This window comes from Canis aureus, chromosome 6 (assembly GCF_053574225.1).
Source record: "Canis aureus isolate CA01 chromosome 6, VMU_Caureus_v.1.0, whole genome shotgun sequence".
Lineage (NCBI taxonomy): Eukaryota > Metazoa > Chordata > Mammalia > Carnivora > Canidae > Canis > Canis aureus.
Window position 1 is genome coordinate 39,808,152 of NC_135616.1, and position 20,869 is coordinate 39,829,020.

A 20,869-nucleotide genomic window follows, 5' to 3' on the forward strand; every position below is an offset into this window, starting at 1 on the left:
TCTGCCCAGCTCCCAGGGAGCCCTGTCCTGCTGGAGAACCCATCCTGGTCAGAGCCTCGAAGCAGGATGCAGGGGGCCCAGGAGGACACAGCAGCCTGTTCCCCAACCCAGAGTCCTCTTGGGTTTCCTGGGCTCCTGTGGGCTTGGTCTCTGTCCCTCCCCTCACTGTGGGCCGCCCAGAGGGCACATTCCAGCTGAAATTAAACCACATTCCTCCTTCCCTGCCTGCCAAGGATGGCATTGCAGACAGCAGCTGGGGCACCACAGGGTCAAGTGGCAGCAGCTGGTCCCCAAGGAGGGGCCGAGAGGGGGGCACTGCGGGGAGCTGAGGGGCCTGGGCCTTTGGAAGCAGTGGATGAACTTCAGTGTTCTTTTTTTTTTTTTAAGATTTTATTTATTCATGGGAGACACACAGAAAGAGGCAGAGACATAGGCAGAAGGAGAGTAGACTCCCTGCCTACTCCCTGCCACATCCGGGGAGCCCGATGTGGGCCTTGATCCCGGGCCTGGGATCACACCCTGAGCCAAAGGCAGACGCTCAACCACTGAGCGACCCAGGCGTCCCCAGTGTTTGCTCTTAAGAGGCTGGGGAGAGGGGCAGCCTGTGGCGGGAGATATGAGGTTAGACCACAGGGAGTCACGGCCACGGGGAGTCACGGCCATGGGGAGCCACGGCCGAGGGCCCTGGGCATGCACACAGGCTGGAAGGCCACGGCTCCTTTAAGAGGCCCCACTCGGAGCTCCCTTGGCCCGAGCCCAAAGCCCAGGCTTTTGATTCCCTCTGAGACCCAGCAGCTGGGTGATGGGTGGTGGGTGGCCGGTGCTGGAGGGACAGGAGTTGCTGGAGGGACAGGGATGCTGGGCTGGCTGGCTGGAGAGCTCAGCCCCTGACCTCACCCTCTGGCGCCTCAGCCTGCATAGCCTTATAAGGAAGTGCCCCAAACAAACCGAGGAAGCCATCTCCAGGGGGGGCCCCCCCACCCTGCCCCCACCCTGTTCAGAGGCTATATTTACCCATGAAGGCCCCAGAATAACCTCCCACTTGTCCTCCTTGGGAGGTGGTGCTGGAGGGGTGGGTGCTGCCTCCTTGTTCCCTTCTCGGGACTCCACCCTCTGAAGGGCTTCCTGTTGTTGGACCTCATCACACTTCCTTCCTTCCTTCATTCGTTGCTTCCTTCATTAATTCCATACCTGTTTGCTGAGCACCCTGCCACCCCCCCAGGCCCTGTGTGCCAACAACGTCTAAGCCTTCCTGCAACTTTCTGAGAGGACAGGGTCCCCCGACTAGCCTCTGCAGGTAGCTACCTGGGGGCTCCATCCTGGGCTCTCTCTGCGTGACCCCCAGGCTGCCCACCCTCGGGCTCTTGTTTCCACCCTGGCCCTCTCTCTTGAACTCCAGGGCAGCCCCTGAGCTGATTCTCCAGCTCAGAAGATGGCACCACCATCTCCCAGCTGTCCCAGCCAAGAACCTGAGAGCCTCCGCTGCCACATACCCTTCTGTCTCCCACAGCGGTGCCACCAAGAGCTGAGGTCCTGCCTCCCTTACTTCTGTCCTCTACATGCCTACTGCCACCAGTGCCCCTGCCCAGACCACTGCAGTAGCCTTCCTGAAGTACTCCTTGCACACTCCACCTCTCCTTGCCCAACCCCCAGAAGGTTTTATTGAAAATGCAAACCTGGTCATGCCACCCATGCCTTCAAGCCCATTAGAGGCTCCTCATTCCCCCCGGAAAATGTACACACCTCCTGGCTGCTTGGCAAGGCATCAGCCCAGGACTCAGACCCTCCATCATCTCACTGTTAACCTTCTTCCCCCTCATCTTCCACCTCTGGCCACACCCACCTTCCTTCTGTTCCTCAAGCCAGGGTCTCTGGTCTTGCCCCAGGATTTTGCACATGCTGTTCCCTGTAGCTAGGATGCTTTCCCTCCCCCTCCTCCCATTCTCCCCCTCCTCATATTCCCCCCACCCAAGTCAGGCGGGGTCCCCTGCTCTATGCTCCCACAACCTCCTACAGCTGTTTTCAAGTGTGATTTATGCTCAGAAGCTCTTTTTTTTTTTTTTTAATTTTTTATTTATTTATGATAGTCACAGAGAGAGGGAGAGAAAGAGAGACAGGCAGAGGGAGAAGCAGGCTCCATGCACCGGGAGCCCGATGTGGGATTTGATCCCGGGTCTCCAGGATCGCGCCCTGGGCCAAAGGCAGGCGCCAAACCACTGCGCCACCCAGGGATCCCTATGCTCAGAAGCTCTTATTCAATCCGAAGGGAGCAAGGAACCCTGGATTCCCAGTGTATGCACAGTGCATGGCACATAGCAGATGCTCAGCAAGTTATTTGTTGAAAAGTAATACTCTTGTTTTTTTTTTTTTTTAAGATCTTATTTATTTATTGATGAGATACAGAGAGAGAGAGGCAGAGACACAGGCAGAGGGAGAAGCAGGCTCCATGCAGGGAGCCCGACGTGGGACTCTATCCTGGGTCTCCAGGAGCACGCCCTGGACTGAAGGCGGCGCTAAACCCCTGAGCCACCCGGGCTGCCCAGAAGTCCTGATTTCTAACTCACATCCTCCCTGTCCCCCATCCGCCCCATAGGAGACCAGGGATCCTGGCGTTAGGGGGGCAGGATGGGTACCCGGAGACAGGGAAGGAGTGCTTGGCGTGGCCTCTGTCCTTGGCCCCTGGCCCAGGCGGCTGCCCCCAAGGGGAGCAGATATTGCACAGGGCTCCTCTGTCCTGTGCGGAGGGGCAGGGAGTGGTCCCTACTCGCCTGGATGCCAGAGTGCTGGCTCCAAGGCCCAGCGGGATCAGACAAGGCCTTGTCAGCGGTGGGTACAGGAGGGAGAGCGGAGGCTGGGGCTGCCAGAAGGGTGGGGACAGCCAAGATCCTACACTCAAGGGCAGGGCCGTGTGTGACATGAGGGTCTGGGCATCCAGAGACTCCCGAGCAGAGAAGGGGACAGAGAGATTCCGTCAGGGCACCTCCTGTCCAGCCACCCCTCTTTGGCCAGAGGACCTGAGTGGGGCCAGAGGGGTTGGGACTTCATCCTCTCATTGTCCCTCTGCCCTCAGCCTTGGGCCTGGGGAGAGGAAGAGCCTGCTCCGGACTTGGGCTGCCCTCCAAATGTGGCAGCCTGCCGGCACCGGGACCTTTAGAGGGGTTGCCAGTTCTTTCTGCCCGCGGCCCTGAGCGGGAGTGGTTTCTTGCTGGGTATCCTGATTTCAAGGCCTCGGGCCCCATCTAATCCAGGAGCCCCTGGTCTCTCCCTGCCCCACACAGGGACCGGGATAACTCCTGGGAAGAGGGGTGGGGATGGGGAGAAGCTGCAGCTGTGGGGACCCCAGGCCAAAACCCATTGGCAGCACAGCCGCTGGTTCCTTCACACCTGACAGCTTGAGTTTATCCCCCCTCTCCTCCCATCTTCTGAGGAAGTCCTACTGAAGATCTAGGCTGCATTCCCCACCCAGCCTCCCGTGGCCTTCTCCTGCTCTTCCTGCCCCCAAGACACCTTCCCTGCCCCCACCTCATCACCCTGTCCAGCACACCTCACATTGCGGCTGAGTCTGAGGCTCAGAGAGGTTAGACATGATGAGAGGCCACACAGCCTCCCTCATCCAGCTCTGACCCAGCCACTCGGAGCAGACATCACAGGCTAGACTGTTTGGGTTTGGAGGCAAGGGGCTCATTATATGGCGGCACTGAGGGGTCAGGGGAGGGGGGTAGGATGCATAAGGTGGGGTGGCCCCAGGCCTAATCCCTGTCATCAGCACTGTGGGCAGAGATGATGATGGGCCTGGCTTCTGCTGGCACTGGGGTCACCTGGACTGCCACCCTGCCCTCCCAGGGCCCTGTGAGGCCTTCCAGGTCCTTCTGTCCTCAGAGGACAGCTCCTCCGCACTAGCTTCCTCCCCAGTCACCCTGTTTCCTCTACTCCATCCAGCCCTGAGGCCCCCCCCACACTGGGGAAGGAAGAGTCCAGATTTTGGAGGCGAGAGAATGACTTTATTCAGGCAGGGAGGAGCCAGATACAACACAGCACGAATACGTTGTGGGGGTGGGGGTGGGGCAGTGGTCAGGACATGGGAGCACACCCTCACCAGATGGCCAGGCATCCCAAGAGGATGCAGCAAGGAAGGACAGGGCTGGTGAGCCCTGTGGTGAGCACCACCCAGCCCCCTCTCCTGGGAGGAGCTCCTCCCCAATGATAAGATGGGAGAAGGGGTGCTCGAGGGAAGGGGCCTAGTCCTACAGTGGTTCAATAGGCTTCAGCCTTACAGGACAATGCAGGCCAGACGTCCCCCTTCACAGGGTCTAAGGGGCTGGGCTGTATTCCCAGAGCTTCCATTCTTGGAACACATCCCTACACCACACCCTGCCTCACCTTGGCCAGCCAGACCTCCTGGACAGAAACCACAGGTCAAGAGATTATAATTTAAGGGTGCTGCCTCTGAGCAGGGAGGGGGCTTAGGGACCTCCTACAAGTATGGGTGCACGTGCGTGTGTGTGTGTGCGCACACACACACACAGAGACACACACACCAAGTTGTCAGTGAGGGAGGAGGCACTTTCTCTAGTCCTCCCCTGAGGACCAGGAGTCTACATCTCCTTCCCTCTGACTGAACTTCAGGAATTGGCCGGGGCCCAGGTGAAGAGCAGGCCCCGCCCAAGGGGTCTTCAGGGCACCCCTCTCATCCTCCTCCAAGGGGCTCCCTTGGCTCCCCTCGGGGCCCCCCAGCTCCCCCTGCCCTCCTCCCTCAGACTGCTGCAGCCCATTCACCACCTCCCCATTCATATGTTCTAACTCTTCCTTCAGGCTGGGGCCCTGGCTATTGACACCAAGCCCGTCCCCTCCTCCCAGGCCTGGCTCTTCCACCCCAGTGAGGGTTCCCAGAGGGCCAGTGACCTGGTCCCCCCTCTCTAAGGGAACAGGGTCAGCCTCCTCATCTGAGCCTGAGGGCTCCGTGCTGTCCCGGGACTCAGTCTCCAGGACACTCACGCACGAAGCAGCTGCCATGCCCCTTGAGCCATCATCCCAGGGAACACTGACATCCACGCTCTCAGACCCCAGGAAGCTCCCTCTCTGAGGGCCACCTGGCCCTGGAAGGGTGCCAACAGCGAGCCCCGGGCCCCAGTGGCCAGCCTCTGACTCTCTTCCCTCTTCTTCTTCTCCCTCTTCCCCACTCTCTTCCTCATCTGCAAACCCATCAGACTCCCTATCCCTGTCCCAGGCTGCTGGCTCCAGGAGCAGCTGAGGCACTTGGCCTGGACGTTCTGCAGCCTCCCCAGGGACCTCAGGAAGGACAGAACCCTCAGTTTCTAGGTCCTCAAATTCGCCCGACAAGTCAGAGTCCTGACCACATTCTTCCCCCTCCTCCTCCTCCTCTTCCCCAAGCTGGGAGGCCAGGGCAGAAGGATCCCAGCCTTCCTTTCCGGCCTGGCCTTGAGGGGAGGGCCTCTGTTCTCCAACCTGGTCCCACCTGGGGGAGGCTGGGGACCTGAGATAGAGGCCCAGGGGAGTGGAGTCGGGAAGAGTCTCCCCAAGCTCATCGGCCTCACTGTCTTCTCTGTTCTTTCCTTCCTCCTGGAGATCCTCAGGGCTCCCCTCAGAACCCAACTCCTCCTGCTCGCCCTCCACCCTTCCCAGAGCCTCTGCTCTGCCCTCCAGCCCCCAGCCAGCCTCCTGGCTCCCCTCAGCCAGGAGCTGGAGCCCAGGAGCATCTCCAGGGATTGGGGTGGGCACCCGGGGTTCAGTGGGCCTTGGGCTGAGGGGTCCCAGCATTAGGTCTGCATCTTCTCCTGCTTCTTCTGACCCCAGGGGCCTGGACTGAGGGGTACCCCCACTGTTTCCACTGTGAGAGGGGCCCTGGGTCTCAACGGGAAGCCCTACCTCTGCTCCCCAAGGGGCCTCGGGCTCCACCTCCTCCCAGCACTGGGGAGGTGCCAGGGGGTCTGTGCTCTTCCTGAGCAGGGTTGAAGGCTCTGGATCCAGAGCAACTGCCTCTTTTGAGCCCAGAAAGGGTCCTTCCAAGCCCTGCATCCTCTCTGCCTCCAAACCTTCCTCACCTATGGGTGGGACCATCACCTCCTCTCTGGCCAGGTGGCCTGGGTCCTCCAGCCCTACCACCTCCTGCTCTGGTACCTGTCGGCTTCCTGGAGCAGAGTCCTCTACAGCTGTCTCCAACCCCAAAGTGACCTCTAGGGAGGTTTGGCCACCCTCTGGGGACTCATCTCCACCTTCTGATACCAGCTGTCTTGCCTCTGACATTCCCTGGGGAGCCTGGAGCCCTGGGGCCCCCACTTGCTCTGGCTGAAACTCAAGGTCCTGGAAACCCTCAGTGCCTCCCTCCCCACCGACTCCCTTAACCGGGATCCTCTGCTCTTTGGGCTCAGGGCAACCTGGGTGCCCCTTGCCAGGGTTCCAGACCTCCCCTGTGGCTGCCAGCTGCAGTTCTCCATGCCCTACAGACTCCTTCCCGGAGCCATCCCACTCTCTCAGGTCCAGCTTTCCCTCAGCCTCCTGACCCACTGCAGCCCTGCCAGGGAGCATTTTCTGATCCACTTCTTGGCCCCCCACCATATCTTCCCACCCCTGCTGGGTGGCAGACAGTGGCAACTCCTGTCCTTCCTCTTTCAAAGACCTTGGTGACTCTGGATTCTCCATATGCTCCGGGGTCTCTTCCTCAGCCAGGTACCTTTGACTTTCCTTACCAAGCTCTTCTGGAGGTCTCAGATGCTCTAGGTTCCCCTCACCCAGAGAGTTCAGTGATTCTGGATTTTCCTTTTCTAGAGGTCTCAGTGTCTCTTGGTGCTCTTCCACAGATTCCAGTGGTTCCTGACTTTCCTTTTCTAAAGGCTTCATTGTCTCCTGATTCGTTTCTTCTAGAGACCACAGTGACTCTTGAGTTTTTAGAGGTTTCAATATTTCCAAGTCTTTTCTTGCAGACTGCAGTTGTTCTAAATTTTCTGTTTCTAAAGATCTCATTGCCTCTACACTCTCTTCTTTTAGGAACCTTAATAACTGTTGATCCTCATTTTCCAAAGGTCTAAATATCTCCTGGTCTTTTCCAAGAGACATTTGTGGCTCTGGTTTCACCTTTTCTAGAGGTCTCAGTGTTGCCAAATCTTCTACTAGAGACCTCACTGGCTCCTGGTTCTCTTTTTCTAGAGATCTCAATGTCTCCTGGTTCTCATCTTCTAGAGACTTCACTGGCTCCTGGTTCTCTTTTTCTAGAGGCCTCAATGTCCCCTGGTCTTCTCCTTCTAGATACCCCACTGGCTCCTGGGTTTCTTTTTCCAGAGGCTTCAGTGTCTCCTGGTTGTCGTCTTCTAGAGATCTCCAGGACTTTTGGTTTTCTTTTTCTAGTGGTCTCAAGTTCTCTTGATTCTCATCTTCTAGAGACTTCATTGGCTCCTGGTTCTCTTTTTCTAGAGGCCTCAATGTCTCCTGGTCTTCTTCTTCTAAAGACCCCACTGGCTCCTGGCTTTCTTCTTCTAGAAGCTTCAATGTCTCTTGGTTATCTTCTTCTGGAGACCTCCAGGATTTCTGGTTCTCTTTTTCTAGTAGTCTCAAGTTCTCTTGATTCTCATCTTCTAAAGACTTCACTTGCTCCTGGTTCTCTTCTTCTAAAGGTCTCATTGTCTCCTGGTCCTCTTCTTCTAGAGGCCGCAAGGATTTCTGGTTCTCTTTTTCTAGAGATCTCAATGTCTCCTGGTTCTCATCTTCTAGAGACCTCAGTGGTTCCTGGTTATCTTTTTCTAGAGGCCTCAAGGTCTCCTGCTTCTCATCTTCTAGAGAGTTTAGCAACTCCTGGTTCTCTTTTTCTTGTAGTCTCAAGTTCTCTTGATTCTCATCTTCCAGAGACCACAGTGGCTCTTGATTCTCCTTTTCTAGATCTCTCACTGACTCAAAGTTCTCTTCCAGAGACCTTACTAACGCTTGGTTTTCCTTTTCTGGATATAAAAATGTCTCCAGACCGTCTTCAAGAGACCTCATTATTTCTCTATTCTCCTTTTCTAGAGATTGCAACATCTGTGGGTCCTCCTTTCCTACAGACTTAACTAGTCCTAGAGTCTTTTTTTCTAGAGGTCTCACTACCTCTGCATCCTCCTCTTCTAAAGACATCAATAGCTCTTGATTCTCCTTTTCTAGACTGTTTGGCCTATCTAACTTGTCTTCTTCTAAAGACCTCAGAGATTCTAGATACTCCCTCTCTAGAGATCTCAATGTCTCATGGCTCTGTTTTTCCAGAGACATTGATGGCTCTTGAATTTTCTCTTCCACAGACTTCAGAGTCTCTCTTTCCAAAGGACCCTGGGAGTCCTGGATTTCCTGCATGTTCAGACCCTCTTCTTGCTGTGTTTCCTGCTGCAAACTGTTCACCATTTTGACCTCTATGGCTGTTTCTTCCTCTGCCAGTTTCTGGATTTGCCCTTTGCCTTCCTCTTGGAATCTGCTGGCCATTCCAGACCCACTGAGTTCTCTACCTTTGGCCTCTAAACTAGAGTGATAAGGGCTGAGGGATGAGGCCAAAGAGGTAGCATCCTCAGAGGACTGGCCTGTACTGGTCTCTCGTTGCTCGCCCCCAGGCTCCTCTGGTCCTGGCAGGATGCTGGTAGGGATGGCCACCTTGGCTTTAGCCTGTATAGCCTCTGGAACCTGCTGCCTCCCAATCTGTGGCTGGAGCAGGGAGGGGGGGGCATCCTGAGCTCTGATCTTTGCATCTCTAACACTGCAGGGAGCCTGAAGTGTGGGCGGGATGGGGGTGCTGGCCAAGGTTGGGGTACGGGCCTGAAGGAATTTTTGGCTCTTCAGAAAGCCTGGCATGGGTGTCTCAAGGGTATCAGGCAAGGGCAAGGAGAGGGAAGTAGGGCTCAGGGCAGAGAGCAAAGGTCCCAGGTGCTGGCCCTCTGGGGTCCCAGGGAAATGCAGCTCCAGTTTAGGGTCTGGAAAGGCAGAGGGGAAGAAACAGTGTCAGGAGGGACTGGCAGTGGCGGGGAGCTTCCAGGCAGCTACCATGTGTGGCAAGAGTGCCCATGAGCCCTGCCCCCACCTTCCACTGGCTGGGCTGAGAGGCCACGGCTACTGCAGCCCCAGGAGTCAAGATCTAGACTCTGTCTCCCGGGAGAGAAATCATTCGGGGGTATAAAGAGCAAAGGAAAGAGTCTGAAGGGGAATCTGGCCCCTCCTCTTACCCTGGAAGCCGAGAGAAGGGTTGGAACCACTGCCAGGGGTCTGCAGCCGGGAGTTCTCAGCCTCTAGGAGGGTCCTGGGGATGAGGGAGGAAAAGCTGGGTCATCCCTCTGCTCACAGGCCTCTGGCAAGTCAGCCATGAAGGACTCCACTGAGCTTGTGTCCCTGATCCTGCCAGACTTCTCTTCATTTCTGCCGCCACACAAAAGCCACATGCGGGCCAATACTTGGCTGTGCTCGGGAAATCACATGGACACACGCCACAGATATCACACACTAGGTCACACAGCATCGCACATTTATTTGGAACACACCGCTAGACTCACAGACACAGGAGCAGATTCCCACACAGTCTACACAGCACGCGCACACACACTCACACACCTCCCCCTCTTTCCCCCCATCCCCCCCGCCCCCAGGCCAGTGATCTCATCCTCTCTGTGGGGCTGATTCTCATGCTAATTGCTGCCTTTGTCCACAGGGCTGTCTGGAGGGTCTGAGTAGGGGGGCTTCCCAGGGGAAGTGGGAATTCTCAGGCGGTTCCCATGGGATAGGCTCCCTCTTTCTCCCCCAGGGCCCCCAAAGCTGGTCACAGACAAAAGCAAATGAATTCCGTTCTCTCTCTCCAAATCCTTTTCATGCCTCAAAAACCAGTGGTTAAGCCTGCCCGGACCCTTGCCCTGCGTGTTTTGATTGGGGGTCAAGGCCCTCATCCTGAGATCTCTAAGTACTCTGGATCACAAGCCTTTCAGGGCAATGGAAGTCTTTGTGTCCACAGCCCTGCCTCCGTGCCCCACGAGGAATGAAGAAGGGACGAGGAGGAGGGGGAACGAACCAATTCAACAGATCATGCTGAACATTTACTCCCTGCTCCTCTCAAGGACTCGGAGTCTGCTTAGTGTCTGCCATGGTCTCACCTGTCCTTGCCTACCGGGTACCTGCTCTCTGAGCTCTGTGCTCCATGGAGGTACAGTGTCCTCTTCCTCATCTCAAGATCCTCACTGACCTTCCCTTTCACGGCCCTGCCTCCCCTGCCCCAGCGTCCCTGTCTTGGTTGGCCTGGAAATTCTTGAGGGTACTGTCCTCATGGTGTGTCCAGCGCTGGCCCCCACCCTATGGCAAAGCCCCTTCCTTGGGTTCCATCACTGGGTCCTCCACCCAACAGATCAGGTTTCCAGAAGAGACTGGACTTTGGCCCAAGGCCACAGAGCCAGAGAGGCAGCACTTCCTTGGTCTCAGCCTTTCTGGAGCCAACAGGAAATGTGATCAGCAGATGGTCTGGGCAGAACCGGGGCACTAGGGCTTGAGGGGAGTCAAGCCCATGATGTTCAGGACGGAAGGGGCCTTGGATGTTACCCAGCCCATCTCCCATCTCCAGACAAGGAGACTGAGGCCCAGGTCAGGTGGCAAGTCAGTGCCATCCTCCACCCAACCTGCAATTCCTTCTTTCTGGGGCTGCCAGAGGACATCATTACCTCAGCGTGCACACACACATACACACGCACATATACACACAGGCTTTTCAGCCCCTTCCGGGAAGGTCTGGATGGAGATGCCCCACGTGTGTCCAGCTGTCTCTCCTGAGGCCATACACTGAGCAACATCATCTCTCCTTGGGGGACTTCCTAGGCACAGGATACTTTTTTGGTCCCAAACCCACAAGAGCAGGTGGGCTTGAGGGTAGGGGGACACATCCTGGGTTGGGAAGAATCAGTAGAGTCACGGAACCTACTGGTAGCACAGCTGCCACGGCCCATGGCTCTGGGTCCCTGCAGTGGAGCCTCCGCCTCTGAGCAGGTGTGTATCTGTGTGCTGGGGCTGGTCACCATCAACCCATACCTGTATGTGGCCACCTCCAGGCTCAGGGACATCTTGAGGTGTGCTAGCTGCTGCCGACCTTCCAGGACCTGGGCAATCTGGCTCTGCAGGCCCTGTTTCTCCTGCTCCAGGGCGTCCACTGCCAGCTGCAGAACAAGCCAGAGAGGGCCAGTGAGGGGCAGGGCTCCTCTTGCTAATTAACCTGTGCCCACCTCTCCCCCTCCCACCCCCCTACCCCTTCCACCCCCCTGCTGCTGCTGCCTCTGTTCTCTGGCTTCTGGCTTCTCCATAGAGCAAATTCCTGCCTCTACTGCCCTATGCCTCTCCAGAGCAACCCCCCTGGAGCCTCCAAGATGAGGAGATGAGGATGGTGACCCCTCTCGGGCCTCTCCCAAGGTCTGGCTGCCGCTCAGAGGATGCAGAGTGAATGGAAGCCAGTGCTGCCTGGATTTCAGCTCCCACAGGAAGTGGGGGGTGAGAGAGGAGAGGAAAAAAAAAAGTGGAAGCAGAAGGAAAAACGATTAATCAAGAGGCCTGGAGCCCGCAGGACTGGAAGCCAAACACTGAGTCCCAATCCCTGTCTCCAGGTTCTCACACCAGGCCCCTACCCCCTCCGCTTCCCACATGTTCTGGAATCTTTCTCCTCAGAGAGGAAGGGTGGGAAGTGGCCATGGCCAGACCTCTGTCTGGCCCGGGCTGGAGGCTATTTCCTCAGCTGCTGGTCCCATCTGCACCCTGTGAGAGCGAGCAACTGTACCGGGCCTTTGGAATGTGCTGCAGGAGCCGAGAAGCCATGACATGGTCGTAAGGCTGGTGGCCACACACCCAGGGCTCGAACCCCACCTGTCCTGGGGAAGAGGCCTTTAGGATCTGGGCAGTGGCCAGTGGCCAGTCGGGCAGACTCAGCGCTGCGGGCTGGCAGGCTGGCGTAGGGGTGGGAGTGGTGCCCTGTGCACCCTCTGAGCGCATCCTCTGAGCCATAGCAGAGCCCAGGAAGCCCGGGGCCTGTCCAGACAGCGAGGAGGAGGCTGCTGCCGTTTTCTTGCGCCTGTCCGCCGGGGCGGGGAGTGCTTGACACGCTCTGAACCCCCGCCATTCCCACCGACTCTAGACAAAGTCGGCAAAGTCAAGGGCCTCTGCACCAGGACGGATTTTCTAAGAAGGGGCCCCTGCACCGGCAGCACCTCCACCTCCGCTCCCCACGGCCTCCCGCAGGTCCCTGAGCCCGGCGGGGACCGCGCCTCCCCGGCCCTCCCCGGTCACCTGGAACTTCTCGGTGGCCCGGAGCCGCTCCTGCCAGCGGCCCTCCAGCCTCTGCTCCAGCGCGGCCCTGCGCTCCTGGAGGCCGCCGCGCTCCGCCTGCAGCTGCTGAAGTTCCAGGCGACCCTCGCGGGCGCCCTGCACCGCACGGCTCAGGCGCTCGCGGGCTTGGCCCAGCGACGTCTCCATGCGCGCCACGCGCTCCTGGTAGTCCCGCACGGCCCCGCGCCACGCGTCCCCCAGCCGCCGCGCCAGCTCCTCCAGCTCCGGGGCGGGCGCGGGGGGTCCGCGGGGCGCGGCGGGGCGGCTGGGGACGAGGGGCCGGGCGCAGAGGCCGGCGCGCTCCTCCTCGTGCGCCGCGTACACCGCCTTCAGCTCGCGCTCCAGCTCGGCCACCCGGGAGCCCAGCCGGGCCTGGGCGCACTTCTCGGCCTCGGCCGCACGCCGGCTGCGGGCCGCCTCGGCCGCCGCCCGCTCCCGCGCCAGCCGCTGCTGTTGGCACTGGCTGGCCACGCCCTCCACCTCGTCCGCCAGGTTGTCGCGCGCCACCTCGGCCGCGTGCTTCTCCCGCCAGCGCTGCTCGACGAGGGCCCGCAGGGCCGCCAGCTCTTCGTCTGCACGGGCCCGCCAGGAGGCATCCCCGGTCTGTGCCCGGAGGCCCCCGAGCTCCGCGCCGAGCAGCTCATTCTGCTCCTCCAGGGCCTTCACCCGCGCCAGGTAGGCCTCCAGGCGCCGGTTGAGCTCCCACATCTGAAAAGATTCCTCCCCCAGGCAGCCCTCCATCCTGCTCCAGAGTCTGACCCACCGAAGGCGGAGAGACACGGGGCAGCAGCGGGAGAAGCCAGCAAGCAACTCTCCCAGCCCTGAGGACGGACGGGAGGGAAAAGGAGACCCGCAGGGACAATGACGGGGCGGGGCGAGGAGCAGCCGAGCGACTGAACGTCGGGAGTGGGAAACGAGGCTATTCATACTCCCGCCAGCCTGGCGGGAAAAGGGGCGGGACCCAGGCCTTAACCCCTGGAGTTCGGGAAGCCGGCGGCTGGCAGCTGGCCTCGGTGCCCGGCTGTGCTGGATCCTGGAGTGGGGGGCCTCCTGGGGAATCCAATCCTACGGGGTGGTTTTCAGAGGGAGGGGGCCGGGTACTCAGGCCTGGCAGGCGGAGGGTGGGGGTGGGGGGCAGCAGGGCGAGTCCCAGTTACTCAGCATACCCAGGAGAGGTACCACTCATGGAATCGGTTTCTTCACCCGTAAAATGGGAGCAATGATAAGACTCGCTGGGCCACCGGACCTTGGTTGTTTGGCAGATAGGAGTGCTCGCCCTCCTGAAATGCCGAGAGAAAGCCGCGTTGCAGAGAGAGGACAGAGGGACCCAGCCTGGAAAACAAGAACAAATATGTTCTGTTCGGAGGCGCAGCGCGTACACACACACACCAGGAAACGGGGAGATCCGGGGGAGAGGATGTGCTCCCCATTATGCACCTCCATCCTTCCCACTGCTCTTCCATATGACCCAAGGCTCACAAACACACGGTTCTGGTAAGTCAAGGCCTCCCCCAGTTCTCAGCGAGAGGGGTCCCATCTTGCCCTCTGTGTCGGGGGGTTTTTTGGGCAGAGCGTGCCCCCTGGTGGTGGATAGACAGGGCCAGGAAGAGAAAGCCCGCAGAAACAGCCCAAATGTCCTGAGCCTTGGCAGGCGCCACAGCATATTCTGACATTTTACTGGCACTCTCTGACGGAATCCTCAAAACATCCCTCTGAGGAGGGGCACTTGGGTAGCTCAGTGGTTGAGCATCTGCCTTTGGCTCAGGTCGTAATCCCAGGGTCCTGGGATCGAGTCCTGCATCAGGTTCCCAGCAGGGAGCCTGTGTCTTCTGCCTCTGCCTGTGTCTCTGCCTCTCTCTGTGCGTCTCTTGTGAATAAATAAATAAAATCTTGGGGATCACTGGATGGCTCAGCGATTTAGTGCCTGCCTTTGGCCCAGGACCTGATCCTGGAGTCCTGGGATCGAGTCCCGCATCTGGCTCCCTGCATGGAGCCTGCTTCTCCCTCTGCCTGTGTTTCTGCCTCTCTCTGTGTCTCTCATGAATAAATAAAATCTTTAAAAAAAAAAAAATAAATAAATAAAATCTTTAAAAACAAAACAAAACAAAATCCCTGTGAGGATTCTGCAGCTCTGCAAGTGGAGAGCTCACCAGAGTTGGGAGCAGTGGGGAAGGCCTCCTGGAGGGGGCGATCCCTGAGCTGGTTAATGAGGGAAGGGTAAGATGTGGAGTATGTAAAGGAGAGGCAGGGCCAAAAAGAATCGGAGGCTGTCTCTGGGGAAGGAATTTCTGCCCACATAAATCCAGTTTAGGCTAGTAAGTGTTCACTGTGTACCTGCTAAGTGTCAGCACTCTGCCCCAGCCCCAGAGGAGCGCACAGTTTGGTTTGTGAGGACAACAGTGATGAATGCTCAGGGTCGGCTGGTGGAGGTAAAAGTAGTGAGATTATTACAATACTCAGCTCCCAGGGTGTCTACAGAGAGCTAGGGAAGCACAGAGAATGGGGTGGGGGATAGAACGGGGTCAGGGACCAGAAGGCCATCCCACCGATGCCACCACCCATCCCCAGGCCAGCTAGGCTTTGGAATTTACTACCAGCACATGGAATGAAGGCCGGGAGGGGCTGGTGGGTGTAGAATGGAGGGGGTGACCGAGGATCAGTGCACACCTGAGGCTGAGGCTTCTTCATCCTCACGTTACCTCACAAAACTGCTGTCTGGCTTGGGCTGGGGGCTTCCAAGAGCTGTGTCCAGGAGAGAGCACCGTGTCTGACTTTTGCATTCTCTAGCTAACCACCTTGGGCAAATTGTGTAACTTCTCTAAGTAGCCTCAGTGTACCTGTCCGTAAAGGAGGTTAATACTTCTCCGTTCCCATACATTTTCTTTGAAGATCAAACAAGACCACGTGTGGGGAAGTCTTTGAAGACCATCACCATGAAAGCCATTGCACTGGAGCAAACTCTCCTATGGACACTGTTGGTGAACTTGGGGGCTCATGGGGAGCAGAGATGCTCTGGGATGCTGGAGAAAAAATGTGGTATTGATTTTCCTAAGGCAGGGGAAGTAGGTTCCAGCAACCACAGCCTGGCACAGAGAGAGAGGCAGAGACACAGGTAGAGGGAGAAGCAGGCTCCCAGTGGGGAACCCGATGCGGAGCTCCATCCCAGGATCCCGGGATCACTACCTGAGCAGAAGGCAGCCGCTCAACCACTGAGCCACCCAGGCACCCCATGGATTCCTAGGATTTTTGTGAGGACTTTGGCGGCACTTTTCTGTCCCTGGGCCCAGGACACGTGGGCCATGTGATGCTGTGGTGGGTAGATACACAGCTCAGTGGCCACACCCAGAGGCAGAGTAAGGCCCTGTGGGCCACCTCACAGAGTTCTGCCCTCCGACTTTACTATCGCAAATGTTTGTCAAAGACTGGGTTGAAAGCCTAGAAGCCGCATTTGTCCGATCTACAGACTATGCAAGAATTGAGAATTAGGTTTTCTTTTTTTTAAGATTTTACTTATTTATTCATGAGAGAGACACACACACACACACACACACAGAGAGGCAGAGACACAGGCAGAGGGAGAAGCAGGCTCCATGCAGGGAGTCCGATGTGGGACTCGATCCCGGGTCTCCAGGATCACACCCTGGGCTGAAGGTGGTGTTAAATTGCTGAGCCACCCAGGCTGCCGGAGAATTATGTTTTGACTGAGTACCAAAAAATGAACCAAATGACATTTGATAGGAATAAATGTAAAATTCTGCTTTTGGTTTCAAAGTCAGCAGCCTAAGAAAGGAACAGTGAAGAGAGAGTGTGTCCACTGAAGACAGCCTGGGGGTTTCTGCGGAGCTCAAGGTCCTCATGTAACCAACGTGGCAAAATGACTCCACCTGCCTTGAGCGGGTGCAGGGTGTCCAGACCAAGGGGCGACAGCTTTGTGGCCCTCCGTGCATGGAGTATAGTTTTGGATGCTGTATTTTAAGAGGGACCTTGAGAGGTGGGAATTGATCCCAGAGGAAGAAGACAGGGTGACAAGAGAACTTGGAATAATGTTTGATGAAGACTTTCTCAATCTACTCATGTCCCCGCTAAGCTCCAAAGCTAAAAGCGGCAGCCTCTGAGCACCGCACACCCCCTGAAGAGCGGTTCCCGAGCCGCAGGAAGGCCTCTGCGCCCTGTCTACGTGGGGAAGGCAGGCGGAGTTGGAAGAGCCCAGTGCAGCTGCACTGGGGGGTGCCAGCCATCCCTGGAAGGCAGATGCAGCTTCTCCCTCTTCTGCGCAGAGGGGACCTGTGATGCCCACAAGGGCGAGTGAGAGCGGGCTCCCGAGGGGACGAGTCCTCAGGGGTGGGGGTCCGCCTGAGGGGCACACCGGTGTCCCATTCCCCGCAGAGGGATGGTGGGGAATAGACGGGGCCACAGGGAGGGACAGGTGAGGCTTGGTGTGCCAAGAAGACTCTGTGAAAGGAGCCCCCGTGGGCCCCGGGGAGGAAGGTCCACAACTGAGGGAGGCTGGGTAAGGGACACTCACCCCTGTTGCCCCCCTCAGACAGACAACAGGGGACAGAAAAGCTCAGAGTTGGGGGGGGGTCCTGGGTAGCTCAGTGTTTGAGCATCTGCCTTCAGCTCAGGGCATGATCCTGGGGTCCTGGGATCGAGTCCTCCATCAGGCTCCCTGCTCAGTGGGGAGCCTGCTTCTCCTTCTGCCTGTGTCTCTGCCTCTCTCTCTGTGTGTCTCTCATGAATAAATAAAATCTTAAAAAAAAACGCCTCAGGGGTTTTCTGCCAGCTGCCCTTCAGGGGTGGGAGAGGGAGCTACAGCAGCAGGTTATCGCAGTTGATGATCAGGGACATCTCAGAAGGTCTCATTTCCCTTCCATCCTCTCTCCCACCTTCTTTGCCTCATAACGCAGAGGCTAGGGCATCCATCCCTAACTTAGCCCCTAGTCTTTGGCTCCCTGACCTGCTCCTTCTCAACCTTGGCTGCATCCTCTGCAACAGGGCAGGAGGCCTTCCCAGCCTCCTTCCTGGCCAGGCGGCCAAGGGACAGCGAGTAGGGTGGAAAGAGCACTGAGCAAAGAGCCCTGTCCCTTTAGGCCACTTTGAGTAGTCAGTGTACTTCTCTGGGTCTGTTTTCTCATTAATTTATTCAAATAGCCCTCAAGAAGCCCATACTGACTGCCAGGTATGCACCGAGTAAATATTGCAATCACAGAGGACCAATATGGAGCCCCATCCCTGGGAGCCCCTGGGCATATTGGCCACATGGGGGTGCCGCATACAGGGGGGCCAGAGTGTGATCGGGCGGGGCGGGCAGAGGAGGAGGCAGTATGGTTAAATTGAGGCCTTGGCCCTCAAGGCAGCAAGGAGCCTGGCAGGGGTCTGGTCAGATGGGTGGAAGGGTGACTTGGTCAGATGCGCATCTTAGGAAGATCACTGTGGAGAACTGAGGTGGGGTGGGGTGAGGTGGGGTGGGGTGGGGTGTGCTGGGGGAGGATTAAAGTGGGGTGGGGTGTGGTGGGAGAGACAGCAGCACAGCGTGTCAGGAGGCCCTTGCCACCATCAAGGCTCAACATGATGAGACCTGAGCTCCGGGTGGAGAGGAGGAAAGAGACGTGGGAATACCCAGAATGTCAGTTCCAGGAAGAGTGAGATGGGGGGGCGGGGTGGACCAGGAAGACCTCGCACTTGTGGCTTGGCCCCAGGTCCGGGGCTTGGGGAGGTGTGTAGGGCAGGGCTCCAGTATAGGATGATGCCCGAGTGGGGCAGATGGGGGGCACCGTGAGGGTGGATGAGGCCGCCCCAGGAGAGAAGGTACAGAGACACGCTGTCCCCTCCTGTCTCTGGCCCTCTGGGTCTAGGGTTTGGCAAGCACCCCCACAGAGAGGCCACCTTCCTGCTCTGGGCTCAGGGTGTGGCTGCACCCCGTAGCAGAGTGCAGCCTCCAGGGGCCGCTGTTGCCTCAAGAAGTGCCACATCCCCTCCCCAGGAAACTGGATTTTCTTATTCATGAGAGACACAGACACACAGGCAGAGGGAGAAGCAGGCTCCCTGCAGGGAGCCCAATGTGGGACTTGATCCCAGGACCCAGGGACCACAACCCGAGCCAAAGGCAGACACTCAACCACTGAGTCACCTAGGTGCCTGAAACAGGATTTCTAAAAACTAGAGATTGTGCAGTGAGGCAGGTAATGTTGTGATCATCCATGATTTCCACTGGAGAAAACAACTCAAGGAGATTAAGTAACCTACCCAAGAACACACAATCAGAATTTGGACTCAGGGTCCGGACTCAGCCTGCGCATCCCTGTCCCTCTCTCCAGCAATGAAGCGGATGGTGGTGCTCACAGGATGAGTCAGAGGGGACGAACAAGGACCTCTAGTCTCTGCCATCCCTTATGTTCTCCTGTCATCTCACTTGGGGGCTACTGTAGACCACATGGAACCAGGAGGTGACTGACATGGAACTCAAGCCCCTCTACCCTGCTTAAAGTGGAGTCTCTGTCTCCTGCTACCACTGGCCCGCCCAGCTCTGGGAAAAGCCGGCAGAGAAAACCAGGAGAGCTGCTGGGGGTGGACAGGAGCTGGGGTAGGGCGCAGGCCTGGGCGCAGGACTCGGTGCCAGTGCCTGGATGCCCTCCTGACTGAGGGCTGAGTTTGCGCCCGAGCACCCCACTGACAGAGTGGGCCTGTTGGGGGCCCAGGCCACTGCAGGCGAGGGGACAAGGCTGTCCAGAGCACTGGCTCTAGAGGCAGACCCGGGTTTGAGTCCTGGAGAGACACCCAAATTCTGAGTCTCAGCTTCTCATTAAGGTGGGACAGTAATACGTACCTACCCTGAACCAGATTGCTCACCTCTGCCTGCCCCTTGCAAGTTCCCAGCACCCGGTCCTCCGCAGATCAGGGTATGTCTGTGAAGTGGAGCAGTGAGGGAGGGAGGTGGGCACTTGGGTCCTTGCCCCCACTGCCTCCCAGCCACCCTCACCCAGGCCTCCCAGCTCATAGGCACCATCTGGGAGGAGGGACTGCACATCTTCGACCTCCACTGCAGGAACAATGCCACCCTGAGGACCCACAGAGCCCTGCAGGAGGGGTCCTTTCCTGCCACCCTCCCTGGACTGCCTGGGGCTCAGCTCCAGCCTCTTGTCTAGGCCCTACAGAGGCTAAACTTCAGCAGGGCTGAAGAGGTCCCAGGGCTCCAAGTAGTTGGGGTGCTGTCACGTTTTAAATGTTTTCTGGTTGTGAGGTGTGTTCATTTGATAGAACTGTGGAATCACATCCATGTGCATGAACCTCAGGAGCATCATGCTGTTCTCATTCTGGAAAAGCAAGGGGCTTCAAAACACTGCAAAACCATGTGTCATCTGGACAGATGTGTGTATGTAGAAGTATTTCTGGAAAGCAAGTGGATGGTAAAACTGAAGGAGAGGGGAATCCCGGGGTGGCTCAGCAGTTTGGCACCTGCTTTCGGCTCCAGGGCCCTGGAGTCCCTGGATCGAGTCCCACATTGGGCTCCCAGCGTAGAGCCTGCTTCTCCTTCTGCCTGTGTCTCTGCCTCTCTCTCTCTCTGTCTCTCTCTCTGTGTGTCTGTGTATGTGTGTGTCTCATAAATAAATGAATAAAATCTTTTAAAAACCAAAACAAAACTGAAGGAGAGGACAATGGCTCCCTCTGGGGGGAAGGAGGGAGAAGCAGGGGTCAAGTTGTGCCATGTATGTCTTTTTTTTTTTTAATTTTATTTATTTGGGCAGCCTGGGTGGTCAGCGTTTTAGTGCTGCCTTCAGCCCAGGGCCTGATCCCGGAGATGGATCAAGTTCCACATCAGGCTTCCTGCAGAGCCTGTTTCTCCCTCTGCCTGTGTCTCTGCCTCTCTCGCTCTCTCTGTGTCTCTCATGAATAAATAAATAAAATCTTTGAAAAATAATTATTTATTTGACACACAGAGAAAGAGCCCAAGCAGGGGGAGCAGCAGAGGGAGAGGGAGGAGCAGGCTCCACACTGAGCAGGGAGCCCAATGTGGGACTGGATCCCAGGACCCTGGGATCATGACCTGAGCCAAATGAAGGCAGACGCTTCCCCCACTGAACCCCCCAGGTGCCCCAATATAATTTTTTAAAAGATTTTATTTATTTATTCATGAGAGACACAAAGACAAAGAGAGGCAGAGACACAGGCAGAGGGAGAAGCAGGCTCCATGCAGGGAGCCCAATGTGGGACTCGATCCCGGGACTCCAGGATCACGCCCCGGGCCGAAGGCAGCACTAAACCGCTGAGCCACCCAGGCTGCCCCCCAGTATAATTCTTAATTGATAGACTGCCTGAAGTATTTGAAAATAATTACAGAAGACGAGGTCATCTAGGGCATCTGGGGGCTCTTGGGAAAATGGCCCAGACTTTTCTTCTGTGGATCCAGGGAACGATCAGGCCTGTGAGGCAGAAGCTGTGGGACCAGCCCAACAGAGGCGACCATCACAAGATTTGCTCCTGTGTGGTGGCAGGTATCTGCTGCACAGACCAGCTACCTGCTGCAGGCTGGCTCACAGGATCTGTCCTCAGGACCTGGGTG

General features: G+C 57.3%; 1 protein-coding gene across 1 annotated transcript; it reads right to left on the reverse strand.

Annotated features, from left to right (window-relative positions):
* Positions 1 to 3,979: 3,979 nt before the first annotated feature.
* On the reverse strand, positions 3,980 to 13,225 carry NES (nestin). Its single transcript, XM_077901134.1, has 4 exons — positions 12,271 to 13,225; positions 11,029 to 11,153; positions 9,192 to 9,265; positions 3,980 to 8,942 (listed from the first exon to the last, which is right to left on the reverse strand). Exons 1-4 carry the CDS (start codon positions 13,048 to 13,050, stop codon positions 4,570 to 4,572), a joined length of 5,352 nt encoding a protein of 1,783 aa, XP_077757260.1. The 5' UTR covers positions 13,051 to 13,225; the 3' UTR covers positions 3,980 to 4,569.
* Positions 13,226 to 20,869: the final 7,644 nt, after the last annotated feature.